Source organism: Engraulis encrasicolus, chromosome 10, assembly GCF_034702125.1.
Source record: "Engraulis encrasicolus isolate BLACKSEA-1 chromosome 10, IST_EnEncr_1.0, whole genome shotgun sequence".
NCBI lineage: Eukaryota > Metazoa > Chordata > Actinopteri > Clupeiformes > Engraulidae > Engraulis > Engraulis encrasicolus.
Window position 1 is genome coordinate 33,894,288 of NC_085866.1, and position 18,541 is coordinate 33,912,828.

General features: G+C 43.1%; 1 protein-coding gene across 13 annotated transcripts in view; it reads left to right on the plus strand.

Moving 5' to 3' along the window:
* Positions 1 to 18,541, plus strand: part of csde1 (cold shock domain containing E1, RNA-binding) — a 27,023-nt gene continuing 8,482 nt past the window's right edge. For 2 of the 13 annotated variants that reach the window (XM_063208672.1, XM_063208682.1), the window contains exons 1-14: positions 65 to 117; positions 2,973 to 3,865; positions 7,888 to 8,193; positions 9,233 to 9,431; positions 10,342 to 10,508; positions 11,150 to 11,236; positions 12,019 to 12,116; positions 12,689 to 12,770; positions 13,121 to 13,249; positions 14,390 to 14,515; positions 14,898 to 15,113; positions 15,435 to 15,605; positions 17,151 to 17,324; positions 17,976 to 17,990. In XM_063208672.1, the coding sequence (XP_063064742.1) occupies positions 7,918 to 8,193; positions 9,233 to 9,431; positions 10,342 to 10,508; positions 11,150 to 11,236; positions 12,019 to 12,116; positions 12,689 to 12,770; positions 13,121 to 13,249; positions 14,390 to 14,515; positions 14,898 to 15,113; positions 15,435 to 15,605; positions 17,151 to 17,324; positions 17,976 to 17,990 (1,740 nt within the window). In that variant the 5' untranslated portion in view covers positions 65 to 117; positions 2,973 to 3,865; positions 7,888 to 7,917. Of the gene's footprint in view, positions 118 to 2,972; positions 3,866 to 6,111; positions 6,448 to 7,887; positions 8,194 to 9,232; positions 9,432 to 10,341; positions 10,509 to 11,149; positions 11,237 to 12,018; positions 12,117 to 12,664; positions 12,771 to 13,120; positions 13,250 to 14,389; positions 14,516 to 14,897; positions 15,114 to 15,434; positions 15,606 to 17,150; positions 17,325 to 17,975; positions 17,991 to 18,541 lie in introns of those variants that run through there. The other 11 variants (XM_063208670.1, XM_063208678.1, XM_063208676.1 and 8 more) reach the window with 11 other exon arrangements.

Below are 18,541 nucleotides of genomic sequence, written 5' to 3' on the forward strand. Positions count from 1 at the left end.
GCACACAGCACACACGCGCAGGTGCTGGAAATATCGCGACACGTCGCAGTCTCTCTCACTACGTAATGTGCCGTGCTGCTTATGGCGGCGCTGGTGACAGTGCTGAAAGCTGTTGGGGTAAGTTTTTAGTTTTAATAACCTCCATATCTATGTTAATATGAATTTATTCCAATGGTAACATCACATTTGTAAATATTAGCCATTACTTGTGGTGTAACAGGGCGGAAATTATCATTAATTTGACCGAGACGCCATGGCCTGGGTGGGGGCAGTGTTTCCAATGTTTCATTTTCCATCATAAATCAAATGGATAGTTGAGCTGCTAGTGTTCCTACTCGCAACTGTCAGTCGCTTTTTGTGAAATCTCATTTGTTTTACTTCGACTAAAAAGAAGCGTCAAATCAAGTCAAATCTTACTGATTCCTTGGTGGTCTTGACACCGTCGATAATGTTAGCTCAATATTAGCTTAGCTTTTCTATCAACGCTGCTTGGCATGTGAGCATTTGATAGCAAGCTAGGTTAGTGTTAGCTCTTTAACGGGAGGTAACGTTACTGAAATCCCTTTCCTCGATTTCCTTTGTTGTTTTAGGTTTGCATACAAGTCGAAGTATTCCGCGTGTGGATTTCTGCTTCATGATTATACATTAGCATATGACCACATGTTCGTTGCTGTCACATACATACACAATACAGCCAATGACAGTTTGACACACTTTAATCCCCCGCATTTTAGATAGCTTGAGCGCTAGGCCCCCACTCTACAGCAAACGTCAGCTAGCATAGCGTGGCTGACCATTATTAACTTGTTAGTAGGCTATGAAATGTAGATTGCAGCCCTAATTTCAAACAAGAAAAAGGTTGGCCATATCATGAAACTGCCAGTTTATGAGATTGTATATGTACATTTTATGGATGATGTGTGCCAAATCAAAGGTGTGTCGTATTTCGACAGGTCACGTTATCTCTTAAAATATTAGCTAACGGTTTGCGAGCTACCACGGGTTATTTCAGGGTGCCGAAAGCAGGCTTTATTGGGGGTTGTCAAGAAATGTAGTTTACTGTAATGCAGACAGTTTATTTAGAACGGCTTTTTGAGCTTCAATTTTCAGGGTTTTTTTTGCTGCCGAAACATGTGTAGGCCTATTGTAGGGTTAGATATAAATTACCAAGTTACATTATGTCTTCGATAAATAAGCATGTAGTTCCATTGTCCATTTGTTGCCACTACATGTGAGTTTGCCACCGAGACGGACTTTTTTTATCCACTGTCAGCACCAAAAACATCCAATCCCGATTCGGTTCCTGTGGGTGGACTCGGTATGCGGCTGTTTTTTGACTGCGTCACGGGCAGCTGGAAAACACGCGCTCTGTGGTTCCGACGTGATCCTGTTAGCCAATATACCATATCAACTTCCTTACCACTGTTTGTGTTTCTATATGCGCTCTACACAAGTACATAGCAGATTAGGATACTTTTTTTCCGTCCAGGTTTTTGTAGTGAAACTTTGAACAAATATTAAAATCACAGCTGACCGCACACCGATTGTTTACAAATGTCGCTCAGACCTTTGCCCCAAATTCAATATGAAGCCAGGCAACCATTAACAACTTTTTCACTTCTGCTTCTTAACTTGATATGGCACAGTTGAGATTTAATGTCAAATATGGAGTGCTCGTATTGCGGTGTTAAATTCAGACTTTCACAAAGTCACCTGCAAATTCTAACATCAACCCCCTGAAATCCACATGGAGTGACTTGATTTGGTTTGCTTTGCGTTACATTTCTGTGAAAACATGGTTGAATTAACCATTTGAATTATGGAGGGTATATTTAGGCTTGATTCACTTCTAAGAATCCACTCCCTTGTTGTGAATCTGACCCCATTCCATGGCCTTGTTTTCCAACGCTCATGAGCTTTTGCGCTGTGGTGCTGCTCCTTATTGCAACACCACCAAGGGTGTCAGTTAGCGCCTTTTCCCTTTTTGGAGGCCAGTGCCTTTCATGTTCGTTGAGAGCAGAAAGGGAGGGGGGGAGTAAATAAATTATAAAATATTCTGGTAAATAAATGCTTCAAACACCAAATATCCCATATGAAAGTATTTTGTTGTCATCTCTGCCTCACAGTTTGTAAACAACATGTAAAGGATGCCTGGTGAAGTATATCAGCAGGGCAAAGTTAGACAGTGGGTCAGCAGTGAGAAGTGAGCGGTGGCAGAAGCGATCCGCCATAAATATCCTTGCGCGCCGGCTGGTATGCACAGCGACTTGTTGATCTGTGGCCTAAGAGGGAGCATCTATCTAGGCAGGCGGGCAGACCGACAAGCAGCTGCCCCCTCCAAAACACAGAGACCTTGCGCCCAAGCAGGAGAAGAAGGGGGGCAGCTGTCCACACGCGCTTTTATTTTTAGGCCGGGAGACTGTGGGTGAAAAACACCAGGGTTCTGTTCATTACAATGGATTTGTGGAATTGTAATTGTGAATTTGTGGTGGTGCTGACTGGTGAGGGACGTCAGGGTATTATTCCCCAGCACTTAAGAGTTAAGGCGGACACCTTGACAAGACACCTATGACTTTGACTAGGTCCTCTGAAAAGATTTTACAAAAAAAAATCTTGTGAATATCTGGTATTTGTATCATGTCATACAAAACTGCACAACGTAGCCTTGCTAATAACGATAGTCACACTTCTCTGATAACGGCCAACATGTGAATGAGTGTTTTGATGGCCTTGCGTTGCGCTCTGGTGGCGGTACATTGCGACTCCCTTCAGAACATCTTGATATCTGGCCACCATGTTATTTGATTGTTACCATCTGAACTTCTTATCACCTGATGGGGAGGCCACCAGTGCGGTTGTCTTTTTGGGCAGTTTTATGTGCTTCATTGTCTTTGTCAATTGAAGATGTAGTGAACTTAGATGCTGTGAGGTTGTCTTCTAAAAACAGTCTTTGTTTTGTTTTTATTTTTCAGTATGAAGTGAAACAGAACTGATTTTTGTACCATCTGAAACTGCTACTTCAAGTTCAGATCACACCGAAGTAACAATTCAAAGAATAAGAAAAATCAACCCCCAAAGCGACAGAAATCAACCGGTGCAACGAAACGCTGAAGACCAAGGATACGACTTTCACTTCATCCGAAACAACAGGAAGAAAAAAAGAAAACAAAGCAAAAAAAATAACAACCAGACGAAGTAACCAAAGATCTATCACACAAGTTCAGTAGAAACAAGAAGTTCACGAAGAAAATCAAGACGAAAACTATCACAACGAATCCCAAGCCACAGACGACGACCAACAACCGAAGCGGAACGCGAAAACAATACTTGATCTGAGACAAGAAGTTTGTGCCTACTCAACAGCTTTGACAAAGCACACGTCCCAACGCTGCTCCAAGCCCTTCTCATCCTCACCGCACCTCTGTCTTAGCCAGAGTGCGGAGAGGGCTGCTGTCTGCTCGTTTTATCTATCAGTTACCTCCTACTGTCCCTTCCTCATCTTTCTTTTTTCTCTCTCTCTCTCTCTCTCTTTCTTTCTCTCTATCCATCTCCCTCTTCTGTAGATCTGTCTATTTTTCTGTGGGAAGCATAGCTGCTTACCTTACACTTGGCCTTTACACAAATACTTCCCCCCTCCTTTTTTAAACATTTCAACTTAGATTTTTCTTCCCCGTCTTTTTTGTTTTTCTTTGTTTTTGTTTGTTTTTTGTGTTTTTGTTTTTTTGCAACCCACATTTTGAACACGTGCCAGAAAACTTGACATAAGCGAGTGTGTGTGCACGCGTGTGTGTTTGTGAGCAGAACATCTGCAATAGCAGTGCCACGGTTGGGGTCCAAGACAAGACAACAAAGACCTCTAAACAAGGTATGTCTCCACAATACTTTTAGTCCCTCTCTATTTTTAGAGTTGCTAAAAGTTAATGTTTTTTTTTATGTTCCAACCGGTATAACCGTTTTTACTGTTTTATGTGGTAAACCAAATGACCAGAGACTTGATTAATGCAGTCTTTTCCGGTGCCAGGATGAAACATGGCAGTCACCCAGTTCTGTGGCCTTGAGTGTTTTTCTTTTAAATATCAGTTAATTTCTGGCTATGTAACTGTTTCCCTCCCTCGTTCCAGAAGTTTATCCGCTTCGTATCCATTCATGCTGCTCCCCAGATTAGCATGATGAAAGTGCGACTAGAGACGGTAGAAAGGGTCAGAGTGATCTCTTAGATTTGGATTGAGGTCATGATGCAGGATGTGTTTTGTTTGAAAATGGAAGTCCAGTTCATCTGCCAGCCTATATCTTTCTCCTAAAACTACTGGTTTTCAGATTTTCATGTTTTGAGCAATCACAGGAACATATGACTGTGAGCACAAGGCATTGCCAAATATATTAACCATATTATAAATGACAAGAATGGCTGGGGTGCCATTTTCACCCTCGTGTCACATTTTGGCCCAGGGTTTGACCTTGGAGTATAGTCTTCTCTGAATTCTTCATCAATACTGACATGCAGTACTTAAAACAAGGCAGAGCAGATTTCTGTTGCCTGTCTGATTTCTGTTACCTGTATGGTTTTTAATTTTTTATTCAGGGTTGAAAGCTAGAAAGACATCCGGAAGAATTGCTAAAAGTTGCAATTGCATCATGGCTCCTAGCAAATATTGAATGCATGCTCTTAAACCCTATTCTGAAGTGACTATTTTTGAGGGGTGCCTGGGGTAAAGTAAGAATAACAGGGAAATGTAGTCCCGTCCGAACGCGGCATGTCGGTGAAGATGGCAGAATGTGTCTGTAAAATTTACCAAGAGTTTCAGGTGCTGTGAAGCGGTCCGGAGCTGTGAAGCGGCCTGGTGATACTAATCCCGTGCGAATGCGACCCTATGTACAGATGTCTGTTAAAGTGCATGAAACGCCCAGTCTATATAATGTCTCCGGGCTTGCAAATGTTGCGATGTTGAAGTATTGCATTCAGTTTTGTTTAGGGAGTCGTTTCAAAATGTTTTGCTGTCAGAATCAGGAGTAAGGTCAAACACGGTCTTCAGATGTATCGACATGCATTCAAACGCATTAGAATGGTAGACTGATAGACTGTCACAACAATGTGTGAATATTTACCCCTCCCACTTTCCGTTCGAAATGGCCTTTTCTATTACCGAATTTCTAATGCCCCATGTCCAAACTAGTCTTGTCCGAATAGGACTTTAGTGTCTCATGCGTGATGTCGGGCAACATGCCAGAGATCTTCCCGAACAATTGTTCTTTCAGATCGATTACAGATTACCAGAATATTGTATTGGCAGCAAGTGGGGCACATCGCTGGGTGGGGGCCTACATCAGGAGACGGTTATGGCTGAATTTGGTTTGTGTAAGTTATTACACAATGATTTGAAACTGGCAATGAGCCATTTTCACGTGACTACAGATGCCTTTGAAACAGTTTAAGCTGTATTTCCTACACTACATACACAGGTGCCACTTTTTTGTGTGAAAGCCGCAAACAGCTGACAGTTATTTACCCTGCTTCACTTCAGAATGGAACTTGTGTTGCGTCACAGAAAAGAGCCAATTGTAAGGGCTGGATGAGTTTCTAACTGGGAGTGCCATTTTATACTCCAAGGTGATTGAATTGTGTAACTGCATGCATCTGTTGCTGCAATTCACAAGGTATCATTTTGTGAAGGTTTGTCTGCTTAAGATTTTGAACAATTGGTAAAATTAATTTGACACTAAATATATTCACTGCTTCCTACATTTTCTTCACAATTGATTTCTATTGTAAGCGAATATGTTGAGCATTTGCCAAATCCAAAATGTTCACTCGTTGACTATAGTGCGCTATGTAGGGAGCGAAACTATCACATCACTCACCTTATGCAGTGCACTGCCTAGTGAATAAGGGAACGTTTCGGACATGGCAGAGGGATTTGGTAATTGGTACGGAGTGCCAAGTCTATAGTCACCTTTGACCCGTAAGGAACCCATGGTCCATTCCCATGACTGTTCCGCTTTGCTCAATGGCTGTTCTTGTTGCCTCCCCTCTCCTCCCTCCCCTTCCTACCCTTTTATTTGTGCCACCCCTCTCCCCGCCCTCTCCTCTTTCCCCTCTCTTCACCTTTGCAGAAATCCAGAGGTGTGGCCTTGGCTGGTCAGTTGAAAAACAAAAGCGAAAAAAAAAATCAGTATTTTAGTTGGAAAAAAAACAAACAAAAAAACAAAGTGCAAAATCACCTCTTGGCACCCCCTAAGCAAACAAGCCATCCAGTTTAAGCAAAAAACAAAACAAAACAAAAAAAACAAGTCAGAGGCGGAGTGAGCTGCATTAGATGGAACAATATGGGCAGTCCTTGGAAAGGCTTTGTTGAGTTTACCTTGCCTGCGTCTCCGCCCACCGCGTTTGTTAGTGCCGACCTGAGCACCTCCCCCGTGGGACTCAGCCTGGCCCCCTATGGCCGATCCGTAAGTTTCACCTCCCACCTGTACCCTCCTCCTCCTCCTCTTCGTCTCCTCCCTAACCATCCCCTATGTCTACACCTGCCTTCCTCCCTCCCTCTCCCACTTCCTCACTCTGTCACTACTTCTTCCGCCCTCTACCCTTCCCTTCCGCTGCTCTTGTCTGGCCTAACCTCTCCATCCCACTGGGCTCAGAGACTGGCCTCGGCTAAGCAGGATGTTCGTGATTGGGGTGGGCTTAAGGGAAGGGAAGAGCGTCGTAGTGAAAGCATACACATTGTAACTAATTATTGGTTACTATTGGCATCAACAGTAGACCGGCCGAATGGGACGGTGTGATTGAGATGGGATCAGGGAAGGGAAGAATATAGTAGTGTTCCATCCATATGGAATTCAAATCTACAAAAATACTTGCCCAAGTATTTATTACAACAATTGACATCCAAAGCAGTAGATAGTGCTGTCCAGGAAAAACACCCAGCAATGGGAACAAACAAACGTTCATATTATCTTTATTGGTAGATGCATGTCTTTTTTTTTTTTTGCTCTTAATTGGTAGGTAGATGATAAAATTAAAACGAAAAAAAAAAAAATCTGATACAAAGGAAGAATACAGTACATCGAAAATTGGATTGAAAATGTGCAGGCAACTTCAGTTCTGGTTTCAATTATCTTTCAGTTAATAAATAGGGACTTGACATAACTTGGGTGTGAATGAGACAAAGTGCATGTTGCGTACAAATAGTTTATAGTAAAAATATATACACGTTTTTTTCTATATAAAAGTGGTTTTTACTGAGGGCAAATGGTCGAGGCTGGTCTAGGCCCCTTCACCTAACCACCTCTTCTCTAGATAGTTCTAGAAAGTGGACTCTCACCCACTCCTAACATTGTTTTTTTTAGGTTACAGTTACAGAATGTTTTTATGTTCCCTCAGTCATTCCTTCTCTCAATTCCCCCCATGACCACCTTAAGTTAACCTCCTTATCCATCTTAGCCATCCTTTGCAAATGAGAGTGGATCAACCAGCGACACTTTCATTTCTGACACAGGCAGGAGCCTGAAGGGCTTGATCTATCTGTCTGGATTTATTTCTGTTGGATGTTGCAATGTTTGTGGTTCTTGTGGAAAGAATAGGAACTTAAGGAGCTCCTTTTCTGAATGTCAGTCAAGGTGCAACCTCGAATTGTTCAGTTGGTCTATTCAAGTTGTGTAGCTTGATTTAAACAATGGGCATGTTTGGTTCGAAAGGCTTTCAGTGTTTGTGATTTTCTGTTTTTCCAAAATTCGTGTTATAATGAAGAGAACCATGGCTCGTGTCGATCATGGTTGTTCATTGGACTTGATGAATATCGACTGGTGGCCAACCGGGCCCCCTGTGTAAGCCTCAATAACAAGGCCCTGTTAAATTGACCACACTCCCTTGCCCCCCCTCCACCTTGACAGTGCCATCCGGAACCCTCTCCAGTCGTGAAGATGGAGCGTGGTACATCAGAGCCTCCTAAGGCCCGTTCCATCTCTGCCCATGCCCGTTCCTCCTCCCATGCCCGTTCCACCTCCTCCCATGCCCGTTCCACCTCCTCCCATACCCCTGCTGCCCACTCCGCCGCCGCCTCCTCCTCCTCTTCTACCCCGGCGGCATCCTCCTCCGTTGTCCCCATGCACATCCCCCGCTCTGCCTCCATGTCCTGCCACACCCCCCGCGCGGCCGGGGGCAAGAGGCGGCGAGGGGCCTCAGCAATCCCACGATCAGTAAGTGGACCTTCCAGCCGTGGTTGGTAGTGGAGGGTGCTCCAGGTCATCTCCTGGATACACTCGCACTCGCCCCGTCCAATCCAAGTGCAGTGCCCTCCGTTTTTAACAGTGTGGGGTTTTTTTTTTAGTTTGCTAACCGCATGAAATCCGTCACCTGAAGATGTTTTGGAGTGATTGACATCACGAGTGACTATTTTCATTTTCCATGGTAGTTTTCTGGACCATGTGTGGAGTGGGTAATGTGTTTACAACTTGTGTTTCTTAATGGAACTTTTGTCCTCTCGTAGTAATCTTAACATTGTACGGCCATTGATCCTCTCTCAATGTGGATAAGGCCAATGTGTGTTGGTGTTGCTGCATGTGTTTTTTTGGTCCCTGACAACACGACAAACGTTTGGATGTCTGGATTGTTTTTGGTTGCTAATGGTGTTATAAAGATGGCCTAATCCATGCATGTCAAACAAAGAGACGAGTTTTGCGGTGAACCCACTAGAATTGTGTGGTGTTTGTCGGTGGGTAGCGGACTACAAGCTAATTCAACAATATCAAGATGCATGAAAGGCTAGCCAGTCGTGTAGGCATTGTTGATGACTCTGGCGGGCAGACGGTTCTGGAAAACTGTTGTCTAGCTCTCTGGCTGCATTTAATGTGTTGGCTGTGTTATTGATGAGGCTGGTTTTGACAATCCAGTTTTTGTAATATAAACTTTTTTTCTTCTTTTTTGGGGGCCTTCAGAGTTTTTGGTTTGAAACCCCAAAGTGTTGCTCAGGTTCAGATCCTAAACCCTCATTTTCAGCTTTTAAAACATTTTACAAGAAGAATGCTCATGTATTTTTAAAATTTAGTTTTCATTTTAGTCATATCCACTCATGCCGTGACTTTTTTTTATTTTTATGTTTTTTTCCAAAGCTTGAAATTAATCAATGCACGTGTCTCCAACCCAACCTCCAACCTAAACCCCCTCTCCCTTCTCCACTGTGAAACTGCATCTCACCCCTCTTATCCCCTCCGTCTCCGTCTTGTTGCCCTTGTACAGATGAGCTTTGACCCGAGCCTGCTGCATAACAATGGCCACACTGCCTTTGCCAACGGCACTGGGGTGGGCATCCGGGAGACGGGCATGGTGGAGAAGCTGCTGACCTCCTACGGCTTCATCCAGTGCTCCGAGCGCCAGGCACGCCTCTTCTTCCACTGCTCCCAGTACAACGGCAACCTGCAGGACCTCAAGATTGGAGGTGAGGGCAGGGGAGGGGACATTCCTGTCTTCTTTTGTTGCATCCATGCGTGGATGCAGTGAATAGCGTGTTTTTTAATATGCATTTGTGATTTTTAGTGATTGATACTTCATTGTACTCGTTGTTATTGCTATAGTTTAGAAATTCCCATTCTTGGAGAGACTGGCGATAAATATCAGGTAGTATCATAGACGGATAGCAGTCACGTGTATATTTTTTTCTACCATGTAATTGGACGAATGAACACACACACACGCACACACTGTTGAATGTTGGCCTCTCAAGCTGTTATCTACATAAATTACAGCAACCGCACAGCAAGGCAATTTTATTTGTGTAGAGCATTTCATGCACATCTGCAGTTCAATGTGCTTCACAAAAGAGTTGAAGAACACAGCAAATTAGATAGAAAAAAATAACATCACAAAAAATGACAAAAATAATCACATCACAAAAAATGACAAAAATAATCACAATGAGAAAAGGGGACAGGATAAAAGCAGGAATAAAGAAAGTAAATAAATAAAGAAAGAAAATATTTAACAATAAAAAATCAAGTTTTTAATTTGGAATTGCTACGGGAAAGCATCTCAGAACAGCTTTGTCTTGAGTCTGGATTTAAAACTATCAACCGTGGGAGCATTTTACATAATCTGGAAGCTGATTTCAAAGCTTTGCAGTTATTATCCCAGTAGGTAGCTGTGTTCCATCTAATTGAATTATTTAAACGGAAGAATTAAAGCCAATTCTGTAGCCCAGTGACTGCCAATGCAATGATCTCCGGAATAGGAGTAATGTGGCCAATCACAAAGCATGCCCATAAAACAACATAATGCTATAACCACCACCAATCTTGAATGTGACATGTCTATCTCTTCCCCCCCCCCCCCCCTTATCTTTCCTTCCACAGATGATGTGGAGTTTGAGGTGTCGCTGGACAAGCGCACTGGCAAGCCCATCGCGGTCAAGCTGGTAAAGATCAAGCCTGAGGTGCTGCCCGAGGAGCGTATCTCTGGGCAGGTGGGGCCTGACATGCACGCCTCTCCCATTACTAAGCTGCATGGTTTTATTCATCCAGTTAAGGAACACATTTTACTCTTGGTTCTCTTGTTTTTTTCTGTCCTCGTCCTGTGTGTGTTTATGTATGTGCTTGTGTTTGTGTTTGTGTGTGTTTGGTTCGATGTTTTTGTCTGGCTCATTGCAAATCTGTGGATGATGTGAGTATAGATACACATCTATACATACTTTATTACTATCCTATATTTAAAGCTTAATTGTGTACGTTGTATAGGTCGTTCATGGACACTAAAATTGTTTCTTCATTTCTTCATATGCTACAAACAATAAATAGGCCTACCAAGTTGTCCATCATATTTGTATAAACTTTAAATGGATTTGCAATGGGCCCGATTGTCTTGGTCATTAGTGTGATTTTGATGTTCTGTCTCATTTTGGGCTTTGCATGCTTTTTTGATTTGAGCTAAACCCTCATGTGGCATTAGTATGGCTACCCAGTGTTGTGCATTAGTTAATCGTGTTTAAGCTCACCCAGTGGCATTTATTCATGTTGTGCCATGTTTACCTGCTTGTCCTTGTATGTATCTTGTCGTGATTTTTAAAGACATATATATAATTTTTTACAAAAATAAGAGATAATCCTGGCCTTCTGTGGCGAGTCTAACCCATGCACTGTGGCGGGGGCGGTTTGTGGTCTGTAGGTTGTGTCGGCCATCCCCACTCATCTGGATGGGAAGTCGGCCCCAGGCCAGGTGCCCACTGGAAGCGTGTGCTATGAGAGGAATGGGGTGAGTGTCGGACTCAGCTTAGGGCTTAGGGGCTTAGATTTTTTTTTTAAAACCCTCATTTTGCATTGGCTCCTGCTGGTGGTTGCTTACAATATAGCGCACTAAGGCCTTAACCCCTCGCCTATAAACCTTGCTTATAAAGCAACGTCACTTCTGCTTATCTGAAGGCTATAATAATTTAAGCTTATGTCCCTTACCTATGAACACCTCAAATACTAACCATCAGCTTTGCCATCACTGCCAATCTATCGTGGGGTCAGCTACCACTTTAAGAGTAGAATCGTCCCGCTCATCTTTTTTAAGTGTGTGAAAGTCTGTCTTTTCAGAGTGTCTTTCCCCTCGTAACAAATGACTAACATCACTCACTGAAACTTCGCTGCACCCTGACTGCATAAAGCTTGTTATGCCTTGCTGACTTTTGTAGTTTGTTGATGTCCTCATTTGTGAGTCACTTTGGATAAAAAGAGTCTGAGGTGTAAATTACTTTTTGTTCCTACTGTCACTGTTAGCAAATGCAATTGGCTCTGTGTGAACTTTTGATGCAAATCCTCTTTTTAGTTGTGTTTTTTTTATACTAGTCCAAGACAATGGTCACGCAATCAATCAATTTTGTTACGAAGTAGTACCACAACTTGCTTTTTCGTAATACAAAGCTGCTACTCGCACAAATGCATCTTTTTTTAGTGATCCTCAAGTGTCTAATCCTGTCATAAGGTTGCTGTTAAGACAGACCAGGACTATTTGTGTAGTAAGCCAAGTGTCTGCTTGTCTCCTAACTACAGGAGGTTTTCTATCTGACCTATACTCCCGAGGATGTGGAGAGAAACATGCACCTGGACACTGGAGACCGAGTTAGCTTTTACATGGACACCAACAAACAGTAAGGCCAAGAAACAGTAAGGCCTTTTGCCATTTTTTACCCCCAAGGATTGTTTCTAACAGGGATTCGATCTCAGCTTGTTAATGCACATTTTAATGATTTAAGTGAAAATCATGACGTGAAAACCGGAGAAACGTGCTTGAGTATTAATTTGTGGTGTAAAATGGCTGCAGAAGCTTTTTGTTAAGCCAATTTCTATTCATGACTGATGCAAATTGGTTCATTGGAAAACCCACTAATTAATCAATACAGGTCTCTAATGAGTAAAATCTGTGTGCTGAGTTGTTCAGTGCATAGTTAATACATCAAAGGAGCTGCCTCCTATGCCAGAACTGTCAGCTTTGATCTTAGCCACTTTTTTATTGCAAAATATATTAAAACATGGCTTGGAGTGTAAAATAGTGAACTGACTACACCGATAAATTAGTGAGGTTTTGGTTTAAAGTGTATGAGTTTCCTATGTGAGTGAGTGCAGTGTTGAGTTGCTGCTGGGTTAAACTTGCTTGTGTGCTTGCTGGAGATGGCCAGCTGGCCACACTCTAATTCAGCTCTCCTCTCCACCCTGACCACAGCACTGGGGCTGTCAGCGCCCGGAACATTGTGCTGGTCAAGAAGAAGCAGATGAGATGCCAAGGAGTCGTGTGTGCTACTAAGGTAACGTTCAATTTCCTCTCTTTTACAAATTAGAAGTTGTTTTGCTTTTTTCCCCCTGTGTTTACAATCGACCACTTGAAATTTTACCATGCATCTTCACCATGCTTTTCTAGGTCTCCAATTAAACAATTGTAGCCAGTAGGTCAAACCCATATGAAAGTCCTTAAGTTTTTTTTAGCACTGCATAACCATGGGAGCAGAACTTTTTAAACATTTATCTGTTTCAACATGACCCTAAATCTCACGCTAAAACTTGTGCAACATCAACAGACGCCTTCAACCACAGCACTGTAGCGTGGGTGAAAAAATAACCAGTCATCATCAACAACTTCATCTTTCTGTGTTCACAGGAGGCGTTTGGTTTCATCGAGCGTGGAGATGTGGTGAAGGAGATCTTCTTCCACTATAGCGAGTTCAAGGGAGACCTGGAAGCACTGCAGGCTGGGGACGATGTGGAGTTCTCCATCAAAGAAAGAAACGTAAGCGAGCATTTGTGACTATCCACAAGAAAACAAGCTGCAAGTAGGCAAAGGGGGCACATTGAGTTAATCATAGATTCTGATTAAGGTTTACAACAATGGCCCAGCTGTGGCTCTAACGGCTGGGCACTGGACTGCTACGCGGGCGACCCGGGTTCGATTCCTAGCCCGTGTTATTTCCTGTCCCTTCCCTGTCTCTCTCTCCCATCTCGCTTCCTGTCTCTCCTCCACTGTCCTATCTGAAAAATAATGAAAATATATATAATTATTATTATTTTTTTACAACAATACCAAACACATGGGAATATGGTAATATCTTATATTATATCTAATATTCTTGAATGTGTTCGTTTCTTAAAGTAGAACACAGGGAAATCCGTTCTGAAAGTTTCTCTTGCCCATAGAAAAGACATGAAGTTAGTCCCCTTAAAAGCAAAATATTAGCTGTAAACTGATAAACCACAATAAACCAGTACTGTTTTCTGAAACATTGAGTAGCTACAAGACCTCAACTTGCACATTCTGCATAAAGTATCCAGTGAAGTAAGTGGTGATTTTTCTCAGTTTCGCACTCAGACGTTTGCCTCTGGACTTGAAATCCAGTCACATTTGTGTTGAGAGATGTGATCTCAACCTCCTGTAGCTATCCCGCCTTGTACTCAAAGCTGGACTGTGAACCAGTGGTTCCGATCAGCTGATTATGTTAAGTCAGCCACATGCTGAAAATGACTTGGCAAATTTGAATAACTAAAACACTAAATTCACATGGACAAATGTAAAGGCAAGGCTACACTGATCAGTTCAATAATGTGGCGTAAGAAAATGTGTTAATTTTGTAGCAGTATGTTTGAGACTAGACTCCCTTGTGATCATGTCTGTCTTTTGTAAACATGAATGCTGCCGAAGTCCAAAATCACAGTATAGTGAGTGTGCATGCCCACTTTGGATGTAGTTTTACGTTTGCTTTCATCCAGCAGTCTGTGAAATACTGTGGCCACAGAAAATGTGTTGAGTTTTCGTAACACCGTTTTCGGTGTACGTATTTGTGTGGCACGACTCTCCCCTGTGATCATGTCTGGCTTGTGTAAACACTGCCTTCCGCTCTCATCTGTAATGTCTGTAATGTTGGGCTGCCTGCAGGGGAAGGAAGTGGCCACAGACGTGAGGCTGCTGCCCCAGGGAACGGTTATCTTTGAGGACATCAGCATTGAGCACTTTGAGGGAACCGTGGCCAAGGTTATACCCAAGGTCCCCTCCAAAAATCAGGTGCGGTATACTATGATTTTTTCCCCCCACACATTGTATGCTTTTATTATTATGTCCTCCTTTTGAAAATCGCTTTGTCTTCCATTACATTGGATAAAAGTTTCTTCTAGAGGTATTGTAATGTAATGAGCCTGATGGATCTTTGAGTCTATAATTTGAGCAGGTAGTATTGGTTGCAGTTAGGACACAAAAGCAGAGCTGTAACAGAAAACGTAGTGAAATGGTTTGATGGCCATTATTAAAGTTAGTTCTGTTTTCATGTGCATCATGTGTGCAAAGGTCATGATATTCATTTTCACTCTGAATTCATTTTCAGTCAGTGTTGTTTAAAAATATATAGAATTTAGAATTTCACTTTCATCTTTTCCTCATATTTCTTTAGAATGACCCCTTGCCCGGGCGTATTGGTGCCAGGATCAACTTCAGCGATAAGGAGCTTCCCTTCGGGGAGAAGGACACCAAGTCCAAGGTGACCCTGCTGGACGGCGACCACGTGCGCTTCAACATCTCAGTGGACCGCAGGGACAAGCTGGAGAGGGCCACCAACATCGAGATCCTCCCCGACACCTTCCAGTTCACCAAGGAGGCTAGAGAGATGGTACAAATACATCTGCTTAGATGGCAAGAGTTGAGAGACATTCAGATTGAAGGGAGTTCCACTTGCAATCTTTGGTGGTGAAAATAATGCCAGATGTACTTCTTGAAGTAGAATTGGGCCTATCGATGGTTACTTAAGCCTTATCAAATAAAATTAGGCCTTGATCTGGACTATATTTCCTGTTATGTCTATTTGAAACATTTGATCATTTTACACTCCGAATTGCTTCCTACTTTTATTTCAGTGTTTACTGTGGTAATACAGAATAATCTGTTGTGCCCATGTTTTCAAGTCTTGCGTATGTCGCTCGCTCTCTCCCAGGGTGTGATTGCGGCGATGCGTGACGGCTTTGGCTTCATCAAGTGTGTGGACCGGGATGCGCGCATGTTCTTCCACTTCAGCGAGGTGCTGGAGGAGAGCCCGCTGCACATCTCTGACGAAGTGGAGTTCACCGTGGTTCCCGTGAGTCGGCTCGAACGTAGCCTTGCCAAGGTGCCCCCAGACGAGACCCACTGCTGCTGTTCATAACACTACTGTTCGCTCATGTTAGGAGCCTAATGTGTAGCTTTTTAAAAGCTGAAACCGTCTTGGCTCCAAGAGCCAGCACTTGATTGCCAATGCTGTATATTTATTTCAGGAAGAGATCAGAATAGAGTGGTCCACCTTATTTGTGATGGTCGCATTAAGTGGGATGAGGTTTTTGTCCGCCAAGTTCCTGCGTTAATGTTTTCAGCCTTTGCACTTGTTCATTCATTCACTCACTCACTCACATACACACAGTCATTCACATACACTCTCAAGTCACACACGCACACTCGCATTCACTCATGTTCACCCAAAACCTGCACTCACCAGACGGCAGCCATTAAACTGAAAGCCATTAGTCATGTTTCGGGCAGGGTCTGCTTAACAAATGACACGCGGGACTCCCACCGCGTGCTCTCGTGCCTTGGCACACAGCCACATACCAGCACTTTGTGAACAAGATCCCACTCACCCCCCACCTCCACATCCACCCTGACTGAACATTCACTCACTCACTCGCTCTTTTGCTGGCTCCCGGTGTCTGGCATGGCACCCTGCTGTGTCCAGAGCAGGGCTATGAAGTGGAGTGGCCATTAGCAGATTGGAAACATACTCTTCAGAGCAGGTGCCACACAGGAGGTGCTGCTCAAAGGAATATCTTGCAGGTCGTTCACAGTGCAATTTTTTTTTTTTTTCAATATGAGGTGCTTAAAAATTCAGACACTTCCCTAGACTGACTTGGCTCTGTAGCAAATAATTGGATGGAAAATGCATTTCTTGGTTTCTGAGTAATAGAAAAAAACTGTTGTATTGTGAACGATACCTGAAGGTGTACTTCTTTTGGTAACACTTTACTTGACTTGTCATAAACATTATTTCGATGTCATAAGCGTTTTATGACTGTCATAGTGTCAAGGCAGTCATAAAATGACAATGTTATGTCCTAGGTGTGATGCCGGCGTCAAGTAAAGTGTAACCCTTCTTTTTAAGGCAGTGATGTATTGACAGTGTGTCGTGTTCTTGACAGGATGAGATCAGGCCAGAGTCAGAAAGTGAGGAGCTTGCCAGTCAGGTAAGCAGGTCCGTGAGGTTACTGGGTGTCAGACAGACAGAGCTCGAAACCAGGTAATCCACAGTAACACAGTAGGGTAAAAAGGGCCATGTAAACAAGGTAAGAGAGCCTAAAATAGTATGTTGCCTGCAGAGGTGGCTTTTCAAGCAGTTTCAATTGCAGTGATTATAAGAGAAACTAGCAACACTTTGAGGTCAGTGTAGGTCTTCCAGAAAATGTACCCATCAAGCCAGTAAATGCCAGTAAAACAGCCCAAGAACTTAAACGATTGCTTTGTCTACATGGGTAGTCTGCCACTTGGGTACATTACAGTTTGCAAATTAGGTACATTGGTAGTTGGCCGTTTGATAAACGGGTAGTGTGGCATCAGGTCAAATGCATGTCTATAATCCTGACCCGAGTCAAACGGCAAGCCAACTGACCGATGTGTCCCATGGCAGGACATGCTGTCAGCCCAGCGGAACCACGCCGTGCGCATCAAGAAGCTGCCCAAGGGCACTGTGTCCTTCCATGTCCAGTCGGAGCAGCGCTTCATTGGCCAGGTGGACAAGGAGGCCACGCCCGCCTCGGCTGCTGCCAATAAGAACGTCAGCCCCAGCAAGGGCAAAGAGAAGGTGAGAAGGGGGTGCAGAGGGGGTAAGGGGGTGTGGGAGGGGCAGTTGTGCATCATCAAAAGCACCCCTTTTGCAGACCTGGTTTGCTTTTGGTCGAATGTTTTAAAGCAAGATGTTGGCTTGTTCAATCTGTCTTGTGTGTCTGTAAGTTTTGTGTTCTGATAATATTTCAGGCAATTTGGATTTCCTTTTCCCTCGCCCTTCCTTCTAATGGCATACATATGGCTTTTAGAATGGACTTAGACCCATCAGGCTTTTTTTTCCCCATTTGGTGATCTAATGCCTTGGTTTTTCCTTTTTCCCCCCTTGGGTGTGGCTTCTCTTCCTTCATTAGAAAAAAGATAAGGTAGGATGCCTCCCTGTGCATGCCACTGCCTTAGCTTTTAATTAGCAGGGCTTTTTCCACTGTAATAGATGGTAAAGATTTTTTTTCTTGCACTTCTTTTTTTTGTTTTAATATTATTTCACTTAGAAATGTACACTACAGAACTAAATAAGTACATTATCTACAGGACTACAGTGGCCTGATTAACTACACGTTGCTGTAAAAAAAATTTTAATCAAATACTTCAGGCAGTTTGTGCATGGTTCAGTAGAGGCAAGTCAGTGTTTTTGGTGTTTAACTCCCTGTCTTGTCTCTGTCCCCCAAAGGGTAAAATAGAGAAGGTAATAAGCATGCACAATATTTGTGGTGTCTTTCCTCCTAACAGGGATGGTGTGTGGCATGGCCATAGATCCACTAATGGGAATGTCTCATGTAGTTGCAAAGTGATTAGTGCGTGTGTGGACATGTTGGGTTAACAGAGCACACTCTTCGTTCCTAAAGAAAGACACTTTATTTTAACCTCTTAACAGTCAACACAACAGGATATTTGGTTATTGAGAATGAGGTTTCACTGTGTGTTTGTGTGGTAAACCTGTTTTCTGTGTGGAAGTGCAATTGTGTGACATGCATTGCAGGAATCCTTCTACTTGTATAAACAGGCATTACCATTTTGCGTAGCTAGCCTACCCATATGGATCACTTTCAGTACCCAAACATGAGTTGGATACTTGCCTACACCCACATGTATAGCCTTTTTTGTTGCACACCTCAGTTGTCATGGACAAACCAAATGAGATTACAAGTCCTGCCATGTATACCATCATCTGTCTGTGCTGTCTAAACGCAGATAATTTGGCCAACAACAAACTACTGCTCCAGTGAATTGACTTTG